Here is a 27898-nt window from a genome sequence, read left to right as displayed (position 1 = left end):
ATGGTAAGGTTTTTATCATTTTTTTATGTTGGTTTCATCATTTTTTTATGTTGGTTTCATCATTTTTTATGTTTGGTTTTCATCGCATCTTATGCTTGTGTTATGCTTTCTGTTCATGTTACAGAAATCTTCCCTCTTGCTTATGGTGTGGTTTCATCGGAGAATGAAGCGAACTGGAAATGGTTTTTGGATAATTTGAAGAAAGTCCTTTCTCCTTTGCGACCAAAGCTTACTTTTGTGAGTGATCGAGGTATTGGATTGGTAACACAAATTCCTATTGTTTTTCCTGAGGCTTTTCATGGTTGGTGCTACTGGCATATGGAATGCAATATCAATACATGCTTACCAAAGAGTTGCAAAGTTTATAACAAATATGTATTGGGACTGTTTAAGAAATGTGCGTATGCTTCTACTCATAAAGAATTTCAGAGAATTGGGATAAGTTGAGGAAGGTTCAAAATCAGAAGTTACAAGACTATCTAAGTAGAGCTCCTCTTGATAAATGGGCAAGTTTTTTCTTCAAGGGTCGACGATATGGTAGGTTGTGTTCAAATATTGCTGAGAGTTTCAATGGGGTCGTTGAAGAGAGAGAGAAGCCTATAGCCATCATGGTTGATGAGATCAGGGTGAAGCTAATGGACCAAATGTGTAAACGTCGCGAGGACTCTGCTAACTTAATGAAATGGCGTCAAACTCTATGTCCAGAATATGAAGCTCTGCTCCACGACAACAAGATGCATGGATGTAACTACCAGTCACCAAGTCGTCGGAATATGTGTTTGAAGTTCATGCTTCATTAACAAGACTGTCGATTTGAAAAGAAGAACATGTTCTTGCAACCGTTGGCGTATTGACGGTTTCCCGTGTGCCCATGCTGTCCGTTGCATCATGGTGAATGGAGAAGATCCTTACAATTATGTTGAGCACTACTTTACAGTAAAGTTCTACCGAGAATCGTATAAACATGCAATCAATCCTGTTCCCACAGTCGAAAAGCCCGTGACAGTGTCGCCGAAATCGATGGTTTTTGGTCCGAATAATGGACCACAACCAGGACGTCCATCGAAGAAGAAGAGGATTCCTAATACAGGTTCAGTTCCCAATAAGAAGATGAGAACCTGTGGTTCCTGCAAGGTTTTAACCACCCATAATAAACGGACATGCCCTTCTCGTCAGATTTCATGAGAACTTGTAGTCATTTCGACTACAAGTCATCGAATTTTACTCTTAGTTTCGTTTGCTAGACTACAATATGTGTTTCATCTACTATTTCAGATTTTTGTTTTAGAAGTTAATGTGCTGCAGGTGTTTTCATTTTATAATTTGTCTAAGAATAATAAGTTTGATTAAGTTTAAGTTTTTCAGAATGTTTACAGGTCTTTATAGTTTGGTGTAACCGAATTAGGTTTCATCATATTTTTGTGGAACCATTGTTTTACTGTCACTTTTTCTTCTATATTTTTTGACAACACAGTAGATGATGTTTTGTCTACTGTTTATTGGTGCCGCAAATATATGACACATCATTTATGGATAGTGTTTTATAAAAATGAGACATCATATTTCTGTACACATAAGCTTTTAAGGAAATACAACTGAAATAGCACGAAATCGTTTTTTATATAAACTCTAACCATTTCACAAGTACTTTAAACTTCAACTAAAACTTGAATCTGCAAGAAGAACTGTATGTCAAGGAGTATCATCATTACAATAACCATTTCAAAAGTAATTTAAATTTCAACTAAAATTGAATTTTCAATAGGACGGGCACGACATGCGAGTATTATTCTATATTGTCAAGGAGTATCTTCAACGCCAACTTTGGTCTCATATTATGCACCTTTTCTCATATATCATCTGTAGACATGTTTCCTTTCAAGAGGCTCTTCATGTAATAGCAAACATGCAATCGTTCCTGAAAAAACCAAAACAATGTCTCAATTGTTACAAAGTGACTAGCTGAGAGTGTTCTGATATTAGTAGCTATATGTAAAGCATTCGGTTACAAGTGATGTAATGATTTCAAGCATATGCATATGTGAACTATAAACTTCCAAACATAACTTACCCCATTTGTTCACAACATGTAGGGTTGTGCAAAGAGTATGTCGTTGGCTGACTTGCCTGCTGATCACAGGGGAGCTTTGCGTCGTGTTGTGAAAATGTTGATACTATACGTTGTTTCATGCTTTCAGCACTTTTTCTGCATTCCTCTCCCGTGGAAGCCAAGGAGTTGTAATGATAAAATTTCCCGGCTTCAAAATCAAAAGAAAGCAATGTCCAATGGTTTACATCTCCAAGTGATGTCAGCAATGGAACGAACAAAAACCGCACGTTATAATCCATTTTGTCGATGAAGCCTTTTATTACAGCACCACATTTCTTTCCTAACGAGTGACATGTCTGAAACAAAATACCAGATAACAGCTCTTTAATTAGTTACAGACATGCAAGTTTGATGAAACCAAACTTGGTTCCATCAAAATTAACCATATAAACAACATCATTTTTTGTTTTCCACAACTATTTTTTATGCCAAAAAATTTACATTAAAGAATTTCAAAGTAAACTTACATAGGCAAATGTGCTTAGAAACACAGCTCTCTGGTACTTTGGAGAACCATCTTGTTTCAACTCATTTTTTTTATGTTGTTTTGCAGCTTCAAAATGTAGAACTCTATGATGTCTCCTGCGACGTCACTATTTCTCATCAAATTATCCATCATCTTCCCCGATATATGTAATTGAAGATTTAAATGCTCCCACGTCGTTGACCTGCTAATTTTATTTTTTAAAAAGCTAGTCAATGATGGATAAAAAAAGGAGAAACAATGCATAACTTGGAACAAAATTTTGATGAAACCAGTCTTGGTTTCATCAGTTATTTCCCATCTAACTTTCATTGTTCTTTCTGAAAAAAGTGGTCACGAGGGGTTTCTCATTTCTGTTGAGTACTTTCAAGATCTTCAAGTTATCAACTGGTTTCAACTTCAACCCCTGTACTTCCTGCACCTCCTTGTTCTCTTTGCACTTACGAGTTGTAACCTTTCTTATTTTTTTCACATTGGTGTTGTAATCCTGCATTATGATAGGTGGAACCAAATTCCTTCTGTCTTCCCTCATTCTTGTAACCATGTTACTCATCCTTTGTGCAGCACTGAGTTCTCCCTATCCTTTTTCTTGACTGTCACACTGCGACAGTCCTAAATCAAATCCAGGTTGTTCATTTTCTAACTCAAGTAAATCCTTCGCCATCTTTACAACTGGGTAGTCGTATACGCTTCCAACATTTGGCTTTGACGACGAACAACCTTTCTTATTGTATTCAGATTCTATTTTCCTGATAACATCTTCATCAATTACAAATTGAGTTTCGTTTTCTTCTTGTTCAATAATTTGCTTCGACGAAGAAGCTTTCTTCATTTCAGACTCCACTCGCTCTGCCACCTTGATATCCTCAACGGTATTTGGAGTCAACTCAGTACCCTCTCCTTCTTGTTCATCATTGGTGACTGGCATCGACGAAGAAGCTTTGCTCATTTCAGATTCCACCCGCTCTGCCACCTTGATATCCTCAACGGTATTTGGAGTCAACTCAGTACCCTCTCTTTCTTGTTCATCATTGGTGACTGGCATCGATGAAGAAGCTTTGCTCATTTCAGATTCAACCTGCTCTGCCACCTTGATGTCCTCGATAGTATTCAGAGTCAACTCAGTACCATCTCCTTCTTGTTCTTCCTCGGTGAATGGCTTAGATGAAGTAGCTTTCTCCATTTCAGATTCAACCCGCTCGGCCACCTTGATATCCTCGATAGTATTTGGAGTCAACTCAGTACCATCTCCTTCTTGTTCATCATCGGTGACTGTCTTCGACGAAGAAGATAAGACCTGCTCTTGGTCAGATTCTTGTTGATCTATCATGTTAACATCCCTTGTTATCACCTGCAATATTAAGATACCTAAGTCATTTTATTTTTCATCTTCCTGTGTCAAAACCTAATGCTGTAAAAATATAAAACTTCTGAAAGAATAAAAAGAACTGGCCAATTCATCAAACAAACATTAACTTGAAATGATGAAACCAAATCTGGTTTCATCAAAAGAATGATGGAGCCAAATCTGGTTTCATCAAAAAAATGATGAAATGTATAATAAAAATTGTAATCATATGCGAGTAATTCAATTGTTACTAAGAAAAATCAAATTTATCTTTGTACCAGTTGTTGTTCCCTGTCTTCGGCATCATATTTTGCCAGCAGTGATTCTTCTTCTTCAGAAAGAACATATGTAGCATTGGTCCTAAGATTTTCAATCAATGCTCGCGCAAATTGGTATTTGGCTTTGAAGGAGTTAGCTTCACTTCTAGCACCAACATTTTCTTCATCTTGCACTTTAACCGGCACTTCATTTTCTTCATATGGCACAACAATTTCCACTTCATCTACGGGGTCAGCCAAGCGCATTTCTGATTCGTCATACTGAAGCAAGAATGATCCCTTTCGGTGACCAATATTCTCCTGCAGTACACAAGAAAAATTGGTTTCAGCTAAAAAATTTGATGAATCCAAAACTAGTTTCATCAAAAAAGTAAATCTGAACAAGAAAATATTTACCAAAATTCGTTTAAAATAAAACAGACGACATACCAAGCATAGCATTTTTAATGGTAACAAGTAATGGTAACAACTCATAGTAATAATCTAATAAAACCCTCGAAGATTTCGAATATTGTCTAACAAAAATATCAAATAAAACCCTCGAAATTATCTAAGAAACAAAAATTCAGCTAGAATTTTCGATGAAACCAAAATTGGTTCCATTAGAAAAGTAAATCTTCTAAGTAAATATTTATCTTAGACCAAAGTTCTGTTTTTTCTTCAAGATTCTCGAAGTTAGACAATACTTGTTGGCAGATGTTGCTAAGGTTCCATCTAGCAAACCTCGGATACTTGTCTAGCCCATGCTTCCGTTGTGCGATATTTGTCATCTCTGCCAACCAATACTGCAAAAAAAAAAAAAAAAACAATATTCAAATTAATCATCAAAAACAAGTCGCTTATTATTCAACAACCAATATTGAAAAAAAATACTTAACTTATGAAAAAAGAAAAAATCTTAACTTACCAGAGGGTATATTACGCAACCAACAACATTTTCTACGTCTGTTCTGTTTGTCATTATCGAATCAAGTCATAGTCATGGAAGACTTCCGGCCAACACACCTTGTTCATATCAAACACCATATACAAGTACTTTGCTGCGAGAGTCTGCCCACATTTGTTAGGGACAAATACTGAAACCAACAGAAACATTACGAAAAACTTGACAAAGTCATCCGCTCTGGTTTCATCATTTGCGGCTTCCAGCATACGCTTTTCAATATCGGTTTTTTTCGTCTTTTTATTTCCACCAAAATAATTAGCCACAAAGACGTTAACCTTTTTAACCAGATCTTCATCAATGTCGTCTGCTTCTATATAATTCACCATTTGGAAACCAAAAGTCACAGCAAAATGTTCGGGAATTGTCCGCAAAGTCATTTTCCTTGATCTTGCTAATTTGAAACAATACGGGAGCTTACCATCAAGTATGTTTTCAATTGTACTTAAGAACATTATTACTTCTTTTGTCTTTTTGATGAGCTCATCTTTGTTCATTACGCCATCATAGAACGGCTCAAAGAAACGCCAGAAAGGACATGATTTAAGAGCTTTCAAATGTAGTTGCTTGTTTTTTATCAACGCCTTAATTTTCACTGCTAGCTCGCACAAATGATGCAATGAGCACCTGTATGGTTCCTTATCTCTTTTTTTACCTATTGTGAAACCAAAATTAAACCATAAGACATACACTTGTAATGATGAAACCATAAGCACGAACAAAGTGATGAAACCATAAGCATAATTGAAACTTGTATGAAACCATAAGATTACGTAACATAGCGCCAATATCCACAGTTTGAATTCAAATCAACAACCAATAACAACTCTAGAAGTAAGCCAATAACTAAAAATGATGAAACCAATTTTGGGTTTCATCAAGAAACAGAAAATGAAATCTGGTTTAATCGCAAATCTGTTACATCATTCTTGCAAACCTAAACCTAACAAATGAAAAGTGATGAAACCAAAAATGGTTTCATCAAAAAGACCACATTATTATGATGTGACAGATTAACAATTGGTTGTAAAATGATGAAACCCAGAATGGTTTCATAAAAAAAAACAGATTATACTTTGGTTTCATCAAATAAACAACAAATGAAATATGGTTTCATCAAATAGAAAAAAAAATATCTGGTTGCATCAAATATACAAACAATTGAAATTTGTTTTCATTTGGTTACATCAAACAAACTGAAACCTAAACCTAAACCAAAGAAACGATGTAACCAAATGAAAATAGAACCTAACCTAAGAAATGAAACCTAAAAGCAAACAGAAAACCAACCCAGAAATCAAATGAAACCTAATAATCTTTTGAATTCAAACTCGGAATCAACTTGAAAGCAAATTCGATTTCTTACCTTTACGAGATGGTTTCGCTATTTTCTTTAGCTTTTCATCTTTATTTTTCGCCTGTTGATTTTGTTTCTTCGCCATTTGGGGTTGAAAAATTAGGTCAGATTTTGTAGCAGTGGTTGAAGTACGCAACCATAGAATAAGAGAAGAAGGTAAAATCGAGAAGATGATGACGAATACAGATTGATTTTGAACAGTTTTGGCTTAGGGATGAGCAGATCTGAGATTTCTGGGTTGGTTTTTGAAGGAGTTACAGAGGAGCGGAGGTTTTAAGAAATTATGTTCGTTACTCAGGTTGTAAAATAATAAATTAGTGGGTCATTTTTTTCTCAGTTTCTTTTGGGTTAAATTAGGAGAGGGTTGTTTAGACAGTTTATGATATTGGGGTTTTTGTATCACTTTTGTTTGGATGGATTTTTTGTGGATGGATTATAACCCCTTTGGGGTTATAACCCGCGGACCGTTTTATTATAGTATACTGTTCCTATTCATCCGGGATTCCAAGAAACTTCCGTTCATGGAGGCTTAGCCTGTAACCATGAAATCGTTACAACTAGTTCACAAATTGGGGATATTTAGGATAATTTAAGAATTACTAAAAAAAAAACATTATAAGGGGTTTTCAAATTACTTCATAATGTTATTATTTTTTTTTTTTTTAGTACCCCAATTGTGGGTTCAAGAAAAAATGGCTTAGCTATTTGGTAATTTAGCGATTCCTGACTGCAGTTGCTCTTAACAAAGTAAAGAGCACCAAAATCGAAAGGCCACAAAAATCTTAAATTTGCTAGTACCTTTTTTAAGAAGAAATAGAAATTTATAGCGTATACCAACTTTTGATTCTCTCCAAACCATTCCCTCACATATAAAGTTTGTCTGATAGGTCTCATGATATGGGATTCATTGCTTTCCCAGAACCAGAAAGATTTATCATTTTTCTTTGTCAAATTTAGGGTTTATGGGGATGTTTTTTGGATGATTTGTCTGGAATGAGCATAATTATTAAACTAAATTTTTTGTCTGTCGTTGTTAAAGCATTCATAATCAGTGACTTCATGCAATTAGTATGCACTGGTTTTTCCATATTTTCAGCAATGCCTTGAAAATTTTGAACAACCTTTAATCGACTATGGCACTAAAACAAATGGTCGAAAAAATTAGTGGTATGCACCATGGTTGAAAGTAAATTACTGGATAGTTTGTGCTATAGAAAATAGTGATACACAAAGTGAATGAACCCAAGAATTGCAGTTAGCATGAAGGGAGCATTATCTAAATGCCCTTCACATCAAACCCTTCCGAATCCAAAAATTTCATCTGATACGAGGGAACCAAAATCCTAATAAGATTAATTATATTAACAAATTAATTCAACTAATCGGAAAAGATGTATATGGCATTTGATTCAGGTCGAGTTCACCTTTTCCGTTCGTTTTCCGTAAATGATTTATGTTATTTTCGTTACAGCATAAAACATCCTTTTTACAAAAATCGGTTATAGACTATATGGGAAAAGTTTTCTTTCTACCTATGGTTACAGTTTCCTTGATGCCTCCTTGTGTATGATTTCACCTTTAAAAAAGAAAATAGTCACAATGGTAAAATCGGATGCAAATTGTTCATGATTCACCTCTTTTCTGTCGTTTTGGTTGCTCAACAAGTTTTACCTGACTATTTCTACTAATATATAAATCGGTCTTCTGGTGCAATACAAGGCGCATAGTTAATTAAGTTCCACGTAAATAAATAAACATCCATAAATTGAGCACCAAATCAATAACTAATACCTATACGTTAACTTGAGATGATGGAGACAACTAAAAATTCAATGAAGCACTTAGTCGGGAGGAATTTTGATATTTATTGTAAAATGTCTTTTTACCAGAAAGGAGGTTATAAATTAGGGACTGATAGAAAAAGTTGGAGTTATACAAAGAATATGTGAAACACGGTGTAAACGCGAGCCAGAGTGATTGGGATATTTCTTGAGACTAACGCTTTCAATGGTGTTCAAATCGCTATGTCTGTGTTTGTAAATTTAATCACAGTAATGTTACACTGATTAATTATGGTTAAGTTGACAAATTATTAAATTTATGGTGGGACCTTCTCTAACTTACCATCATTTTCGCATAGGCTAGAGTAGGGGTGCACATACCCTATCCATATCCGCCAATCCTATCCTACCCGCCAGTTTTTTAACCGTATCCTACCCTATCCACTATTTGGCGGGTAGGATGGCGGGTAAAGATTTTTTTAACCGCCAGTAAACGGGTAGGGTGGCGGGTGTATGCGATATCCTACCCACCCTACCTAGGGGTGCACATACCCTACTCATACCCGCCAATCCTACCCTACCCGCCAGTTTTTTAACCGTATCCTACCCTATCCATTATTTGGCGGGTAAAGATTTTCTTAACCGCCAGTAAACGGATAGGGTGGCGGGTATAGGTCATATCCTACCCATCCTACCCGTTGTGCAGGCCTATGCTAGAGTAACCTACCGGCAGAAATTATATCTCTGCTCATATATCTCTGCTCAGATACCCAAGGCAATGAGAGATGTGCAACTAGGGAAACAAAATTGAAAATTATAAGATACGGGTTTGCTCTGAAAACCTGAATGCAAACACAAGGAGTATTTGGGAAAAGTCCCATTGTATGATAGTTTATGAAAATAAGACAATGGCCGCCATGCAATGAATATCCTTGTGCATGAAGAAATGGGTACTTTTTTCCAGTCGGATTCTAGTCTAATAATGAAAGTAATTCCTATATTTCCCCTTTTAACAATGAGCGAAAAGATATTCTCGATGAATTTTGTGACAAACCATGAAAAATTAGTTCCAAGTGTCTATCGAAATTCTCACTAGTGTCACGGTCACCAAATGAAGTCTGAAGCCTCCACATCTTCAAAAGGTGAGCGAACGCAAGTATCAGCACTCTGCTCAGACATGATTGTGGTTGAACAGTCTAATTTGTCCAAGAAAAAAACAAGATTTAACCAAGCCTGAACGGACCTAACATTGATATATAGTCCTCCATGACCAGATCACCACTAGGGTAAGAGCCTTGCGCTCTACCAACTGAGCTAGACGGGCATGTGCGTCTACGGGTAGTCAATTGTTCGTACATTAATACACTTCTGTTTGTCTTCTGTGTGTATAATTGTATCAATTCGCAGTAACCTTCTTAATTTGGTTTCCATGCAAAAAAAAAAACATGGTAATATTTGTCGAGTGACATTTTGTTCTAATACCTTAAACTTAAGTTGTAATTGACTTTCAATCTCACTTCCCATCTTTCTCTTTCTCCATTTTCCCATCGCAAACCTGGAGGCATGTACGAAATCTTGAGATTCATGGTGTGATTTTTTTTTTTTTTTTGGTCAAAGAAATGCCCACTAGTCTAGGCAGTGAGGAGAGTACAATATGCATGACTCACATGGCAAGTTCGGATGATTGTCACATAAATAAAATTAAAATATGTATCACAGCCACTAAACGAGCAATTGAAATTATCATGATGGCAAAGTCAGTATGCATGCACACCTTCCCGTATACATATACCCGCCGCAGGACTGTTGATGTGTATCTATGACAATGAGTGAAATATTCGGAGGAGAAAATGGAGAAAATGGGTACGACTGAATCAAGATTGATATTAGAAAATTTCAAGAAACTCAAATCCCTGACTAAAAAGAAATTATAAGACATTGAAAGAAACTACAAAAACCTGATTTTCCATATTTTTTATTTCCTATTTGAGACGATGGTCTGGGTTAACCCATTTATTTTTTCGGGATTGTTTACCTCAAAACAGATAGTAAATAGTTGGTAAAACCTATTTTGGGGTTTTCTTAAAAGAAGCACATACCTAATTTTGGTATGTGGAAAAACAAATCCAAGTGGTTACTTTTTTAGATGGGTTTTTTGTTGAATAGGCTATTCTTCTTTCAATTTCAAAAATCACATTCTCTTGATTTTTTGTATTTGAATGAAATTTAGGATTTATAGAATATGTTGTTTTTTGGTTTTCAGCAAGAATCTTTAAGTTTTGTGTATCTAGAGATATGGATGGGATAAAGAATTTGTGATTTTACAGTAAAATTTTGATTGTTACGATGAGTTATTCGGAAAAAAAAAATCATGTTAAAGAATTAATTGCTGGTGGTGTTGTTGGTATTTCTGGAACGCAATAAGACCCTCTTACAAGTATTTAATTAAATTAAGATTTTTGTGTAACTGTTGATTTGAAAAAATTCGATTGTGATCTTTCTATTGATTTTTGAGGGATTTTATTTTATAAATTGTAACATAAGGTTTTCATTCAATCAGTGTGTATCAGTCCATGAAGAATTTATTGAAGCATGAGAGTATTTTCGTATTCTATAAATAAATCATAATGGGATATATTTCTTTATGAATTCTTTTGTGATTTCTTTAGATTTGTTTTTCTGCCTAAAAGTGAAGTTTTTTTATTTATTTATTTCCAATGTTCAATTGCGTATTTTCTTCAACTGTTATGTTTTGGATTCCATATTTACTCTCTCACCAGTCCTTTTTCTCATAGGTCTTAAACATGTTTGCCTGCTATGATATCAATTGAAAAAGCGGGGGTCTAACAACCACACCCAATATTTCGCTTAGCAATCTGTATGGACTAACTCCAATATACTTTCAAGAACTACACAGTCAGACTCAATCTTAAGAAAAGTATATCAAAGAGTTATATCTCAATTTCTCAATTCAATATGCAATCAAACAAATAGGAATTTGCGGGCCCGATTGAATATAAGAAATAACTTGGACGGTATCAAAAACCAATATCCAAGTGTCAATCAATTTAATCAACAACCAAATGTTGGATTCACAATTGATTGAACTTACGCACAACCTGTGATTTTTCAGTTATATAAACAAATATAATGCGGAAAATAAATAACACAGACACCACAAGTTTTGTTAACGAGGAAACTGCAAATGCAGAAAAACCCCGGGACCTAGTCCAGATTTGAACGCCACATTGTATTAAGCCGCTACAGGCACTAGCCTACTCCAAGTTAACTTCGGACTAGAATGTAGTTGAGCCCTAACCAATCTCACAGTGATCAAGGTACAGTTGCGCTCCTTACGTCTCTGAATCTCAGCAGGACTCTACGCACTTGATTCCTTAGATGATCTCACCCACAACTAAGAGTTTCTACGAACCAAAGTCGAAGACTTTATAAATTAATCTGTCTCACACAAAAAAAGTCTATTGAATAGATAAATCTGTCTCCCACAGATAAACCTATGAGTTTTTGTTCCGTCTTTTGATAAATCAAGGTGAACAGGAACCAATTCATATACCGGACTTATATTCCCGAAGAACAACCTAGAAATATCAATCACCTCATAATAATCTTAACCGTATGGTAGCGAAACAAGATATTGTGGAATCACAAACGATGAGACGAAGATGTTTGTAACTAATTTTTATCTTTCCTATCGGAGATTAAATCCCGAGCCAATCTTAGAGAAGATAGTACTCAATCACGATAGGGAACAAAAAGATCAGAACACGCAACTACAAATAAAATAGTTGGGTCTGGCTTCACAATCCCAATGAAGTCTTCAAGTCGTTAACCTACAGGGTTTCGTGAAAAACCTAAGGTTAAAGGAGAATCGACACTAGTCGCAGCTAGTATCACATAGGAGATGCGGGGATTAGGTTTCCTAGTTGCTAGAGTTCTCCTTTATATATTCCTCAAATCAGGGTTTGCAATCAATGTTACCTTGGTAACAAAGCATTCAATATTCACCGTTAGATGAAAACCTGATTACACTCAATCCAATATCTTTCAACGTTAGATAGAACTTAGATTTTTACACACAAATGAAAAATGACTTTATTTAGATATGGGTAACCGTACCTAAACGTGTACACCTTTGTTGGCTCAACAATAGTTAACCGAGGTTACCCATATGAACACTTTCATACTAACCATATTGACCTTAACCATAACTAGTTCAAATGACTTAAATGAAACTAGTTCTAGAGTTGTTCAATTGTTTATATTCTCATAGAAGTATACAAGACACAATTGAAACAAAATTGATTTTAATTCACTCGAATCAAGTCATGAACATTATATCCACGGTTTGCAAAAGATTGCATTCCTTATTATATAAATGTATTAGTTCATGAACAAACCGATTTTAGAACATTATCCACTTAGGTATGCAAATGGGTACGCATAACTTAGTGTCCGGACTAACTTTGGGTTCGCCAGTACGCGAACTGGTACGCCAGTAGTTCTCCGTCTTCAATTTATGAACGCGTGAAGTCTAATGCTCAACTACACTTTCTATCTTAATCTGAGAGTTAGCGATAAGTATACTAGAAATGAAGAATTATAGTTTTGGAAACTAAACTTGAAAAACAAGCTTGAGATAGCAACGCTTGCGAGTTCGACCGAGAAGTTCTCTAACAAGTATTATAATAAGCTTAGGAGTGGATCACAAGATACAAGAAATTGCAACAATTCTTGTAAGAGCATTTCTCGGTCGAACTCACAAATGTTGCTATGTCAATCTTGTTGTCAAATTTAGTTGATCAAAACCGTATCTTGATTTCTAATCTACGTTTAGTCAAGTCTCCGATTAGGATAAAAGTGTGTAGTTGAGTACCATAAATCATTGCGTTCTACCTTGTGAAGGAGAAGATCAATCGAAGCTTTTGGAGAACTTTATCAACAAAAGGTAAGTGAAGACTGAACCACATATTACTCAACTTTTCACCTTTCTATCTATGAGACAATGTCGCATGACTATATAGTACATTACATGCATAACACAAATTTCGAGTCAAGTTTATCTTGTTAATCATTCTCGAAATATGTTGATTAAGCTTAAGAACATTTGTTCATACTTGATGAATTTGGTTAAGAAAAATTTATAAAATTATGACCTAAATTATGATTCAAGAGATAAGTACGCGAATAAACTCGTATATAAAGAGAGATCGGTTAGAGAACAAGAGGAAGGAAAGCTCAAAGTCTTCTTCTCAAGATTTAATCATTTGAAAATAGCCTGGAATAGTGATATGTATCATTGATATTATTCAGGAATTTTTCAAATTATTAGAGCATAGATCGGTGGAACCCACCAAGCATTGGTATGTCAAGTTTGGTTGTCATATTTTAGTGAATCAAAACTCCGCTTGATTATGTACTAGAGTCAACTTTGTATAGTATAGCTTGAAAGTATTAGGATATGAGATTACAAGTATTACCAAGACTTGAAGAAGTGAAGAAGTAAGAAGCTACAACGACAACATCATCCTTCCACTTGAGGTTAGTGATATTTGACTTGAACTGTTTCATTCCTTAACGTATCTTTCAAGTCGTGCATATTGAAAACAAAACTGCGAAGCATGAACACTCTAGATAGACATAGTATTAAGGAATACAATACGAGGTTTATTGCTTAACCATTAAACTTTATAGATAAGACATCGACATAATCGTTTAAATGCTATTGTGATTATGTATGGGTATGAGGTGAGGATTTCATCCTAGGAAACAATGTTTTACATGTGTTTTAAGGAAGTAAATTCATGAACTTGTTTTGTGAATCGAAAAGGAAATCGCCAGGCGTTATTGGTATTGTTATTCCTTGCATATCTTGTGAACAACCAATATGTGTGATTAGTATAACCGCTCATGACTTGTTTGTGTTCTTGGTAAAACTATTCACAAAGGCCTGACTTTTGTATTGGTAGGACTTTTATTAGTGAAACCGATCTTAAGTAATCACCTGAGATGGTATGATCGAGTTTGTGATTTTGTGTATGACCAACTCTAGGTAAAGGGGAACCGATCCTAGTAAGAGGTGCAACACATCACAAAGGGGAATCGATCCTTGTATGAGGTGCAACATGTTTTAGCAGAAAGGGGAACCGATCCTATGGACATGTGCAACACATTCAAGTTAGATACCATATATATGTGGGGAACCGATCCTAGTACCTAGTCAACTGAATTTTGGAGAGCTAGTGTGACTATGCACATTACTAACATGGCGGTAGAACCAAAACTTGTTTTGGTAGAACCGTTAAACCCATGAATGGTGATTGAGTGTTCTTGATCAATCGCATAGTTCTTGAAAGACAGATGAACCAATTCTTAACTTGTTTGGAAGTGTGGCAAATCGGTTTCAAGATTGTAAGTATGAAAGAGGACTTACAGAGTAAGGATGCCGACATACTTTGAACATGTGCAGTAACTCTTATCTTTAATTGTTCAAAGTTATTCCTTAATAGCTAAAGGAAGAGAATCCCAGGATCAAAACATAAATAAGTTAAGAATCTTTTATTTAAGGTTTTTAATTTTATTTTAGGAAAATGAGATTTAGTAATGTGCATTTACTAGTTGAAGATTTTCCAAAGAGATTTTTGGTCGTTATTTTGGACAGAGCGTTTCCAGGAATTATGGAAACCGAATGTGGAATATATTGCATATCTTGAGAATATTTTCAGTTTTGGAAATTCCTTGGTGTCTAAACTTCCTTGTCTATAAATACTTGAAGTTTGCATTTCTAGCAAACTAATCCTTCGTGACAGCAAACTTCTTCGGTTGTGTTGTTACTGGTGAAGCCGCCTATTCGCAGAGGAGAGTAACCTAATTAGGAGAAATCTCTTATGGCCTCTCAGTTTAAGGTCTTCTTTGGGAATGAGAAGCTCTATTAGTACCGTTGGTGGGAAACTAGATAATTGTGATTTATCTTGTGTTTTCGATTGATTTGATTGACTAACGGTGGTTGAACTTTGATTGCACCTAGTTTGTTTATGCTTGAGAATCTTCTCTTTTGATATAAGATTCACTCAAACTAGATCGAAGTTTCGACAGGGATCGTTAGACTGTTTGTAGATCTAAAGACGTCTTGTGATAATCCATTGTTAACAGACTCTATTCTTTGCGTGATTGATCACAAGAGATTCAAGTTGTTGTGTGCAGGCGTTTATTGAAGATCTAAGAAGATTTGAAGACAAAGAAGATATTGAAGATTTCTGATTTGGGGTTCATAATCTTTGGTGTGCACATACTTGTTTCGGTATAGAGGATCTAGCTATAATCGGTTTATCCTTGTGGTAGATTAGATTGATTAGTTGTGTATATCGGCCTCAATACAATTCTTTGTGATTAAAAGTATTGATTGCAAAATCTTAACAATTACCTTTGGTAGTTGATCATAAGATAGATCTAAGAAGATGACGAAGGAGTTTAATGAGATAAACAGAAGAGACTTTATTGAACTCACATCACTTGGTTGAAAAAAGTTTCTACCAAACAGATTTGTTGTTCCTTTACTGTTTGGAATACGAACCAAAGGAATTGTTCCAAGTACATGACTTATTCATAAGTTGGAGGCGTGGGAATACAGACGGAACTAGGTGAACTATAGGTTTAGTTTCTTGGTCTCAACTATACGAAGTTGGTTTGATTTTGTATAGCGGCTTAATCCTGAGAGTATTCAATTCTGGACAAGGTCCAGGGGTTTTTCTGCATTTGCGGTTTTCTCGTTAACAAAATCTTGATGTGTCATTTACTTTTATTTCCGCAATTATAATTGTTGTTTTTATTATAATTTAAAGTAAATTACACAAACGTTAATTTCTATTTTACTTGATAGTAATCCTATTGTGTTTGGTTAAGTCCGAACCTCTTATCAAGTAAATATACTTTGTTGTTGTATTGTCTCGATCTCGTATCCATAGACTATCACACGAAATGTGAACCGATTAGTTGTATTGTCTCGACTCAATCCATAGACAATCACTTTCAGAGAAAGAACTTATAGGTAGGAAAATTTTTAGCTTGAGGTATATTTGGGTACCCTCGCCTTTTCACAAATTGATTATTAGAGTGATATATGACTATTTTAAATCTGGATACATGACAATATGCATACCAGTTCACATACTGGCACAACTTTTATAGGTCCGGAGCCGCAGTACATGTACCCAGTACACGTACCGACATAGGTATAGTGTCATGTCCTATGTCTTATAGGGCACCCTCGTATAAGGGCACCCTGGGTGTAGTTAGTATTTTATTAGTATGTGTCTGGCACATGTGCCATTCTGATGCCCTTATATCTATCGAGTCTGTATTCCTCTTTCAAGCTATCGAATAGAATTTATGTTTTTGTGTTCTTCTTTATCCTTTGGGGTTTACCCTTCAATCTCACAGTGTATATCCCGTAGATTGAGTCTGATCACTCATTTGTAGCGTAGACCACTACAAGTGGTATCAGATCCGGTCTTTCCTTTGATTGATCATGGATAATGGTAATAGATTTAAGGCTTTAGCTGAGCAATTAGATATTATTCTTCAAGTTCAAGAAGTAATTGCAAGGGCTCTAAAAAATACACCATTTCATGTGCTTCTAGCCAGATGGAAGAAAATTTTAGCAGAAGAAGCAAAGAACCTGTTGTTGCTAGAGCGTGAGATATATTTGAGTAGATCTATTAACGAGAATTGGGAATCAAATTCGTCAAAAAAAAATTTACGAGAGCTTTGAATTAATTGGATCTGTGTTGAAGAAAGTGACGCTTATTGAGAAAGAAATTGATGAAAATATTGAAGGAGCTCCAATTGATTCAAATTCAAAAGGAAATGTCGTTCACAATTCTTCAGATAAAGATAATTACAGTTCTCAACCCAAATCTGACTTCTCAATTAATTGTTAATGGAGCTGGTGTTACATATGTTCAAGACTACAAGTCTCATGCGGTCAATCTAGTTTCTCCTTATTCTGATTTACAAGGGAAGGTAGAAACTCAATTTCTGGATTATCATGAAGGTAAACCTTTCCTTCCTGGTACTGATTTTGTGGTGGATTTTCCAAGTAAAAGAGCTGCAACTCATGAGGTAAATAATTTCAATATTATAAATCTGGATACTGAATTTCAGCTTATGTACATGTTGTATTAATTACTTCCTTTTGATTTTACTCGAGCCTTATTTGTTCGTGGTAACCAAATGAAATATGTTGTGAGTTTTACATTTAATATGAACTTTAAGGATGAACATCGGCAGTTTGAAGATTTGAAGTTTATTGTGAATAATAACGTAAATCAAATATTATCCTACTTCATATGTTTTAAGGGGTTGTATGTCTTAGCACTTATAACTCAGGTTACTTCTATCGGTGATGTTTCAACTAGTGCTAATGACACTCGAATGATTTTTGGAAGAGAGTTGGATGGGTCTAATTTAAGGGATAGATACACTAATGACCTTGTTTCAAAGTTAAATTCTGCTCATGAGTATTTTTTGAAACTGTGGAGTGCGAATTCAAGTGAATTTTCGTGTGCTATTTCACCTAGTTCTGATTATGGTAGTATGCTTTTTGATCGTGGAATAGTGTTTAAACTTATTAAAGGATTTACTTATTTCGTCAAGGAATTTTATAAATTTTGTTTCCACGTGAATACTTCTTATATGTTTGTGCTTAAGCTGTGTTTGATTTTATTGTACAAACATACTAAAAAGTTTGTTCAGGAGATAATTATTAAGAATGGGCATCAATTTAGAATGTTATTTTGGAATTCAAATGAGTTGTTGTTGGATAATACGGGTGATAATTGTGACAATAGTAAATGTTTGTTCAAATGTCTGAGAGAATCAGACTGGTGATACTTCTGCTAACATGGGTGGTTGGAATTGGTATATTACATAATTTGTTTGAGAAATTGTTTCTTCAGAAGAGGGTTCCCTGGACTAAATTCATGACTCACTTTGCGAAGTTATCACACAAAGATAGTATCTCCAGTCATGGTGGTGATCGTATGTTGCTGGATTGAGGAGTGAATTATTATGGGAAAGGTAATATGGTTGCAATTAGTGGTGTAGTTGGAAAAGCTAGAGAATTTGTGAAAATACCTCAAAGAGGAAATGGGTATTGTAACATATTCATTACTGGAATGGTTGAACTGTCTATAAGCAAGAAGGAACTTGAACTTTTGGATCAAATGTATCATAATACCAGATGGGTTTTTAGTTGTGATAATTCTCTAGTCTTACAGCTGAAGTGCGGGTTTCTTATTCGATTAGAAATTTTACAGATGGAACCATTGAGGATCTGTGTTGAATCAAACAAACAAAATGATATGTTACTAGTTCTTTCGAAGAGAAGTGAATGTGTAATCTGGTTTCTTTTATTACTATATTGTCCAACTATATTCAAGACATTTTTTTACATCTATTCCTGGATTGTCAAGGCCTGGATTACGGATGTAGGGTGTTTGACCGTGGAAAGGAGTTTCACTATAGGAGATACTCTTGCTTTGCTATGGTTTTTTTTTATCAAGATACACTTGGTTATGTGCTTGCTGAACAGAGTGCACTTATTCTAGCAAGCTGTTTGTTGAATTTTCGCGGCAAAGTGATATATCAAAGATTTTTGTGAGGAGTTTAAGAGGTAAAATTGGATTTCTTTCGCTAAATACTGCAGTGATAGCCTGTCATTGGTTCCATACAGGCGAGGTAAAAGTATTCAGCATTGTGTAAGGCTATTTAGATCATATAATGTACCAGCTGGTAATTTTCTCTTGCAAGAGTAGCTGGAAGTGTTAACTCCGGTAGATGGTTTTGTTAGACCTCATTACTATTCTCTTATGGTGGTTCTGTTTGTTGTTAGGAGTTATATTGTCAGCTCTTGAGGAAGAATTTATTCTCGCTCAGTCCTTGTCATAGTCGAGTGTTGAGTTGGCTTATTCGAGAGAGGCATCGTACAAGAGTGGAAATTTATGAATGGAGAGTGATAATCCAGAGCAGGTTCATAGAAGTTAATGGAGTTGTCTGGGGTGTACAAAAGGGGGTTGAATTAACAGGAATCGTGCTTATCATCGCAGGAGTCTTCTTGGCTATTAGTTGGACAACATCAATTGTTTTATCCCCAGTTATCCTATTCAGCTTGGTAATCGGAATTGATTCTTGGGTTAGAATTGAGAAATTCAGGATGGAGGTAATCATGTTCATTTCAGGTTCATATAGTGTTGGTGATGAAAGTTGGAAAGTGACATACTTTGCTCCATACTTTGCAACTTATGAAAGAGAGTTATATGATACAAGGATTGCTGGTAGTATGATATTCCTTCACAATCAGTTGTGGCAGGTGGTGATCTGTACCTTACAGAAATGCTCGACACACGCTGGCAATTCACCTTCTAATTCAACTAAATGTCACATCATTGAAGTCTGTATGCTCCAGCTTGGAGAGGTAAAGCTAAATTTTGTCACCACTTTACATGGCTTTCCTATATACACACCGGACATCAAAGGCTATATATTTCTTAGATGGATTTGGCAAGAGTTACTCATCATATTAGCTACTTTTTAAAACTCGTCCCAATTCATCACCTTGATTAATTAGCTGATAATTGCAAGAGGTCTCTTCCACGTCAAATGGGTTGCAACCTGGGCACTGTTAGAGTTACTGGTATTGGCTCATTCGATAAGTTCAGCAAGGAAGACTCGATTCCTTGGGTTTTCTCAGCTTACTACAAAAACATCAGTATACTCAAAGGTGCCCATACAGTCATTGGTAACACTAATTTCGGGTTGTTACTCATGGATGCCAGTGGTGTTTTTACTAATACCTACCCAGACGTGAGTTCAACTTATATGGGCCTTGATGTTGAAGATTATATGGGTCACATCTCTTGCAATGTCTATGAACAAGCTGCAACAACTATGTATCTCTTCAGTCCCGTTCATCCCATTTTCATATTTGCCATCCTTGAGGACAAGGATGATTTGAAGGGGTGAGATTTGTCATGTCCCATGTCTTATAGGGCACCCTGGGTGTAGTTAGTATTTTATTAGTATGCGTCTGGCACATGTGCCATTCTGATGCCCTTATATGTATCGAGTTTGTATTCCTCTTTCAAGCTATCGAATAGAATTTGTGTTGTTGTGTTCTTCTTTCTCTTTTTGGGTTTTACCCTTCAATCTCACGGTGTAGATCATGTAGATTGAGCCTGATTACTCATTTCTAGTGTAGATCACTACATATAGTTCGACAACGACTTTTGGTACGCATACCCGGTATGCACACCTTAAAAAGTCTGTTGTAGATCCTTCAATCTCACGGTGTAGATCCTGTAGATTGATCCTGATCACTCATTTGTAGTGTAGATCACTACATATAGTTCGACAACGACTTTTGGTACGCATACCCGTTATGCACATCTTAAAAAGTCTGTTGACTCGTGAACTAGGATGGTATGCATATCCTATATGGAAACCGGAAAAGATCTGTTGACTCCTGAACCAAGATGGTATGCATACCCAGTATGCAAACCGGAAAAGATTTGCTGACTTTTGAACCCGAAAAAAAATCTCACGAACAAGAATATATAGTACACGTACTTACCTTTTCAAATATGTTCAGATTATCATAATTATTTGTATGAGATAATCGGCATTTGAACAACTCTCTAAAAAAACTATCTAGACATATTTGATCACATTATAACCTATATACGGTTGTGAGTCAAGATTAAAATATTAAATTGTTATAGGAAAATGGTTAAGCTTACATTTCGTTGGTAGATTCGGAAACCTACAATAAAATACTGCAAGTACACAATGTCTAACTAGTAGAACAATGGCAAGTACAGGCCGTTCCCACGAGGAGCGTGAAATACTACTTCTAACTAATACCAAGACCAAATAATCAAATAGATAATGTTTAATGAGTTTTCAGAAATTCGAAACAAAATGAAACAATAAATAATTTTAACGAAAAACAGAATGATAGAAGGTTGTTAGGATTTTCGGTTTCCACCAATTAATTATGCAAACTCTACTAATCTTTAAAAATCTATTTCATGCATTTTCAAATATTGTTTCTACGCTCTAGTTTTCTTTGCTTCACGAGTAGTGATTCTAAAGCATTACCTATCTATCCTTGCATACCACGTCTAGGGATTTAACCGAAGCACGAAATATCAACTCAAAAGCATAAATAATCAAGAAAATCACATGAACAATTAAATACCAAGCAATAAGAACAAAAACTATTAATCAATCAAATCATTATTAGCATATAATTGTACAGTTTACGCAATCAAATTGGTTTCCACTTAAACCCTAATAATCAATTTAGCTAGACATGACTTTCTTAAAATAACCACAAATAAATCAAATAAAATTTCTAGCTAATCAGAAACGGAATCGAAAACAAAACTTCAAACCCTAGCCTTCACGGATCTGCAGCCGCAGCCCCCTTTTCGTCTCCCAAAACCGCCTCTCTCTGGTTGCGGCACTGTGGCCGTCTCCTTCCAATCCCAGTCCGGCCTCCTCTTTCAAAAGGAACCTCCCGGAAAAATAACATGAACATCTTGTCTTTATTTTCCTTTTTTAATGCTTAATTCCTATTGGTCTTGTAATGTCATCAGAGGGGGTGCAGATCCCATGTCCCCTTCTTGTATATACCCTCCTGTCCCTCCAATTATATGTTGACATGTGGCACCAATTTATTCTCCTTATTTAGACTTATTCTTTATGGTAAGATGAAATCTCCGAACTACGATCTTTCCTTTTATCTCACAAATTACTTTTTTTTTTCTACTGTCATGTCTGATTATTGTGAGACGTTGATTAATTATATATTTGTTTGATTGAAAAATTAAGTTGATTGATAAGCATTTGCAGTTGATTTAAAAAAAATCCGTATTTAATTTCTAGTCTTCTCATCCCAATTTATCACATAGTACAGGCTATAGGTGTTCATCACTTCTGATGTGATTCTACAGACGATAGTCATAGGTTTGACGAGTATGTGGCTCTTGTTTTGGTTTCAATTTGCAAAACAATAACGGAAAAGTAATTGATCGTAAAATAAATTTGAATAAGCACAATGGATTCCGTGATGCAATTGCTTTGGCCGCATTTGCATCTGTTTTAGCATAAAGTCTTCTAAGTTATTAGATAAAATCATAAAAATGGAGATGTAGTCTTTGTTTCCGAGATAAAAATGGTAACGATATATATGTTTTTATTTTCTTAGTTATAATTAACTGTAGTAAATGAGATAATTAAAAGATGGAAGAAAGGAGAGGCCACATGTCATAATTTAATTGGGGGACATGAGGGTATATACAAGAAAGGGACATGGGATCTGCACCCATCAGAGGACCTATAATTAAGTAAAGGAATAAATTTCTTACTCTTTTCATTCTAATGAAGAGCCACACTAATTGCTCCTTCCAAATCTCGGTCACTGCATAACGTCGAATTCAGTCAACAGAACTAGTCCGTATCCGTCTGTTGCCAGCACACTTTCAACTATTCCTTGACCGGCACCTGATCACTCCCTGTCCGTCTAAGAACCACGACGGTCGTTCACGCTGTAAACATCACCAAACTCGTACCATTATCACTCAAAGCAATCGAACCAAATAATTCAAACTGTTCCAAATCAAACCCAAATCCTTTCCATACTCCGGCCAACCAACAACATCAGTTTCTGCCATCTCCATTTCACGTTAAGCTCTATACACAGCTAGCACAATCGTTCTCCCTATCCAGCAGCACCAACTGCACCAGCTTCTTAGTTCAGACTGGATTTCAGTCGTTTGTTCTCAACTCCAACTCGACTGCTGCCTGCAACTTCAGTTCGATGCCAACAAACCCAATACTCAGCTGCCTTTCTTTACCTAAATTTCATCCACAGCAAACCCCATACAAACTCATGCAAGACAGAATACACCTTCTCCTTCATTCACCGATCATAACAGCTCATACTACCATCACTGGCAGCTGGGTGTTTAACAACACATGATTCAACGGAAGCTTAGTTCCTTCTTTAATCTTCGTTTGCGATCGAATCCATGCCATTAACGCTCCCTAAAAACTTCCATTTCGATCCACAGAAAACAAGTTCAGCCAACACCAGACATACAATCAATATCGAACACATCATTGAGCCACAAACTTCTCATTTTCTGACCCTTAAGACTTCGTCTTTCAGGCATTGTATCGACCAGCTAAAGTGCAGTTTCTGTGCGTAAAGGGGCTGTATCCTTACTGCTTTCTTCGCTCCTCCTCACAGCTTTCTTCGCCTGCCAAAAACCAGAACTCCAGGCTTCTACATCTCGTCATCATTGGTTGCAGGGGCCCAGCTAATTACTCATGCAACTCTTCACCGGCAGCAACCAGTTTCCATTCCTCGATCATCCTTTTCTAAACCATAATCATCTCAGCCAACATACAGACCTTGGTCTTCTCGTTGCTGCTGTAGAAGTTCATTCAATGGAGCACTCGCTGCCACAAACGAAAATAACCCCAGCTGGTTGTCCAATGACTCATCTCCATTCACATCATCGCTGCAGTTTATGTTTCCTGACCATCTATTCTCTGTTCATCGAACTTCACCGAAACCGATGCAACCAACGCCAACATCTCAATCCATTAATCCAGCTGCAACGTTTTGTTTATGCCTGCCACGACTGCACAGCTCAGGCCCTCATACGCGGACAAAATCCTTTAAGCACCTTCTTTTCCTAATTCGATCACAGCAAGAAACCCCAGCTTGTGTTCAATGCTTCACTGAACCAAAATCGCATTTAGAATTCAGCCCCAAGCCCATCAATTCAGTTGTCGCAGTTGCTTCATAAATCTCCAATTTGACCAGCATATACTCCACCAGACCATGTGACATTCAACTGGGTTAGGTGCACAGTACTTGGCACACTAATAGTAATGGTCTACACATCTAGCTCTTGGTGGACTCACGTGCATACATCAAAGAGAACCTTTGTTTCTTGTATTTTTTTTCTGCTCGTGATTTTTATAAGAGGTGCCAACAAACTTTAGTTCGTCTCTGACTCCTTTCTGTTGTCATGGTAATCAGACTGGTTGCTGATACATGGAAATATCAGGCCAACCTCATTTCATCATTGTGGTTGCTGATACATGGAAATATCAGTCCAACCACATTTGGCCATTTTCGTCGCAAAGACCATTAAGTCTCACATTTTGTTTTTTATTCGTCGGATGATCGAATTCACTTGTACTTTCTACACAAGCACTAAAATAGTATTAGTAACTAAAATATCGAGTCCCAGCTAATATAAATATGGGTATAAAATGTAGCACTTACGTGCTTAACTTTCATGAACAAGTCATTGTACACGGTTCGGTTACAATTCATCCTAACCAGAGTGTATATTCTGTTATATATGTTAATCTCAAGTAAATTTTTTCATCTAACGGTGAATATTGATTGCTTGATTCCAAAGCTACCTTGGCTTAAATCTAAAACAACTTTGATCTTGAAAGTCTATATAAGGAGAACCTCAAGCAACTGAGATCGTTGAATCCCTAACACTATTCTTGTGTGTCCTAGTTGTAAACTAGAGTCGTCCTCTCCTTGAAACCTTTTCAGATTTAGCGACTTAACAAAGTCGTAAATACCGGATTTTGAGGTTTTCTAGACTTTGTCTAATGCAATCGATTTCCTATGTCACCTTGATCGTTGATCAGAATGGAAATCACATATAGGCTTATTTGTGGGTGCCAGATTTGTTTAAAGTCTTCAATTGAGTTGAACAAAATATTAGGATGTAAAGGACGTCAGGTAAGGGAATCAATTGCGCAGATCCTTGCGGGATTGAAGAGGCGTAAGGAGCGCGACTTTAACTGAATCAATGTGACAGTAGATTCGATCTCAAATACATTCCAGTCTGAAGTTTCGATAGTAGGATATAATATGTAGCGGCTTAATACAGTTTGGTGTGCAAATCTAGACAAGGTCCCGGGGTTTTTCTCCATTTGCGGTTTTCTCGTTAATAAAATTTCTGGTGTCTGTGTTATTTATTTTTCCGCATTATATTGTTTATCTTTATCATTGAAATATCTGTAAATCAATCAAAGTAGATACGTCCATCGTAATTGTTGGATACGACTGGATTGATCTTTGGAATCGGCCAACAACTCTCACGGTATAACCAAGTTCACAAATTTATTTCCGAGTACATCTTGATTTTGAGAGTAAGGGATATAAACTCTTCATATGATTCGTGATTGAGATTCATTAAGTTGTAACTCTTAGAATTGTAGTTGAGTTTAGTCCATATAGGTTGCCTAAGAAAAAACTGGTGGTGTATTTTGGTACCCCGCATTTTCAATCCTCACCTGCAAGGTTGAACATCTCACTTTTAAGTACTTGGGAAAGCCTCTAGGTGCCACTGTGAAACAGAGTAGCATATGGACTCTAATTATAGAAAAACTACAGAAGAAAGTTGCAAATGGAAGAGAAGGTTCCTGCTTATAAACAGTGCACTAGTAAGTTTACCTATTTACTTCATGTCTCTCATGATAATGCCAGTAGCAGTGGAGAAGCAAATAATAAGAATTATGAGAGATTTTCTCTGGGGAGCAACCACTGAAAGAAAGAAAATTTATTGGGATGCTTGGAAAAATGTAAGCAAACCAAAAAAGATTGGAGATATTGGCATAAGAAGCTTGAAGGAGACAAACAAAGCCCTACCGTCTAAGTGGAGTTGGAGATTCACTGAGGAAACACAAGCACTTTGGAGAAAAATAATTCAACTAAAGACAAAGACTGTTGAGGGAAACATGCATCCATTTGAGTATAAACTGCCACACGGGAGAGACCTTTGGAAACGGAATACAAAAAATAAAAATAGATAACGCAAAACAACTCATAAGTCTTGATTAGTGATGGGCATGCAGTCAAGTTCTGGATGGACACATGGAAAGGTGGTGCACCATTATGCAAAGCATATCCAACTGCTTTTAAAGCTGCAAAAGATAAGAACCTCAAAATTGTGGATGGCATATAAGATGAGAGATGTAAGATATAGTTAAAGACAAATCCAATTCAAGAAGTATTTGATGAATTTACATAGCATATTGGCTTCTTGGTTCCTCCTGCAATCCTTGACGCAAACACAGACTCAATCATATTCCACACATGATATTAGTATACAACAAAAGATGGTTTTAAACTTTTGATACAACATGCTTAGACTCAACAATCCCCAACCTTTAGTTATGTTTGGGAAAAGAATGTGCCTCCAAAGGCACAAGTTTTCATGTGGCTTGCTTTCCAGATTGCAATACCATCGATTGATAACCTAAACATAAGAAGTTGTGATACTGAAGACACAACCTGCACTTTCTGCAACAACTATGCAGAATGTTAGAGATAAGAATGCAGCTGTGTAACTTAGTCAGTTGATTGAGTACACATTGAGAGTCATATGGCAATATTTACGGTCAGCTGAGTCATTGATATTTTGAATTTGTTTTCAGTCTTTGTATTCAGTTAGAGTCTGTGACTTATCTAGTTTTCATTATCAGTATAAATAAGATTTCAAGATCTCCACAATGCTTGTGGAAGATATTCACCAAATATACACTTCTAGCTTGGTATCAGGATCTAAGATCCAAGTTCACCTTCCGCAAATATCCCAAAAACAAAAAAAGAGAGTGAAGAACAGACACAACTGTCACAGAAACAGCTATGGCAGATACAACAAACGCTCTTAGACAAGTTCAAATACATCATCTTGTCACTTTGAAGCACACTGAAACAAACCACATACTATGGAAATCTCAGTTCAAACCCATCTTAAAGGGTCATGGTCTAACTGGATTCATTGATGGATCAAAAGAAATCCCAGAACGCACTCTCCCGGACAGTGATGAAATCAACCCTGCCTTCACTGCATATGAAGCACAAGATGCGTTAATCATTGGTTGGTTAAACTCAACCCTTACACCAGAAGTTCTCAGCGTTGTTGCAAATCTAGATACTTCGAAAGCAATATGGGATACACTGGAAGCTGAGTTTGCGCCTAAGACGTTTGCTCACCAGATGAATCTCAAGAAGAAACTGCATAACTTGTCCAAAGGTAACAAGTATTTGAAAGCTTATTTAAATGAAGCTAAACATTTGTTTGATGAACTTGCAGCAACTGGTTACACAGTTCCTGCTAATGAAATGAAGCAATCCATCTGTAATGGATTAAATCAGTCTTATGATCCAATAGTTACTGTGTTGGGTACTGCTGATAATATGGATATCCAGACTTTTAAGTCTCATCTTCTTACCTATGAGATGCGTCAGGAGAATCAACTTTCTCAGGAATCCCAACCCATGGCAAATCTTGTAACTGCAAGTACAGCATCTTCCAGCAGAAGTCAACCAAGGATGAACAACAATCAGCCAAGACGAAATTCACCTCCAAACAATAACAATCGTCGTCCACCTAACCAGCAACGTGGTTCTCCTCAATGGGATGTATACTGTCAGATATGCAAGAAAAGAAACCACACTGCAGATCGTTGTTGG

At 36.1% G+C, this 27898-nt stretch overlaps 1 protein-coding gene across 1 annotated transcript; it reads left to right on the top strand.

Annotated features, from left to right (window-relative positions):
* Nucleotides 1–16707: 16707 nt before the first annotated feature.
* On the top strand, nt 16708–19284 carry LOC113313163. The gene is made up of 2 exons (XM_026561898.1): nt 16708–17439; nt 18276–19284. Exons 1-2 carry the CDS (start codon nt 17140–17142, stop codon nt 18372–18374), a joined length of 399 nt encoding a protein of 132 aa, XP_026417683.1. The 5' UTR covers nt 16708–17139; the 3' UTR covers nt 18375–19284.
* Nucleotides 19285–27898: the final 8614 nt, after the last annotated feature.

This window comes from Papaver somniferum, chromosome 9, assembly GCF_003573695.1.
Source record: "Papaver somniferum cultivar HN1 chromosome 9, ASM357369v1, whole genome shotgun sequence".
In the NCBI taxonomy this organism is placed as follows: domain Eukaryota; kingdom Viridiplantae; phylum Streptophyta; class Magnoliopsida; order Ranunculales; family Papaveraceae; genus Papaver; species Papaver somniferum.
The sequence above is the reverse complement of the archived record's forward strand: the minus strand, read 5'-3'. Positions and strand labels throughout refer to the sequence as shown.

What these genes read in the sequence shown, in the direction of transcription:
- LOC113313163 (XM_026561898.1), top strand. Translation starts at nt 17,140, where the DNA reads ATGAAAATATTGAAGGAGCTCCAATTGATTCAAATTCAAAAGGAAATG. An exon ending in AAAGAGCTGCAACTCATGAG is followed by an intron (nt 17,440 to 18,275) that starts GTAAATAATTTC and finishes TTGTTTCTTCAG; the next exon opens with AAGAGGGTTCCCTGGACTAA.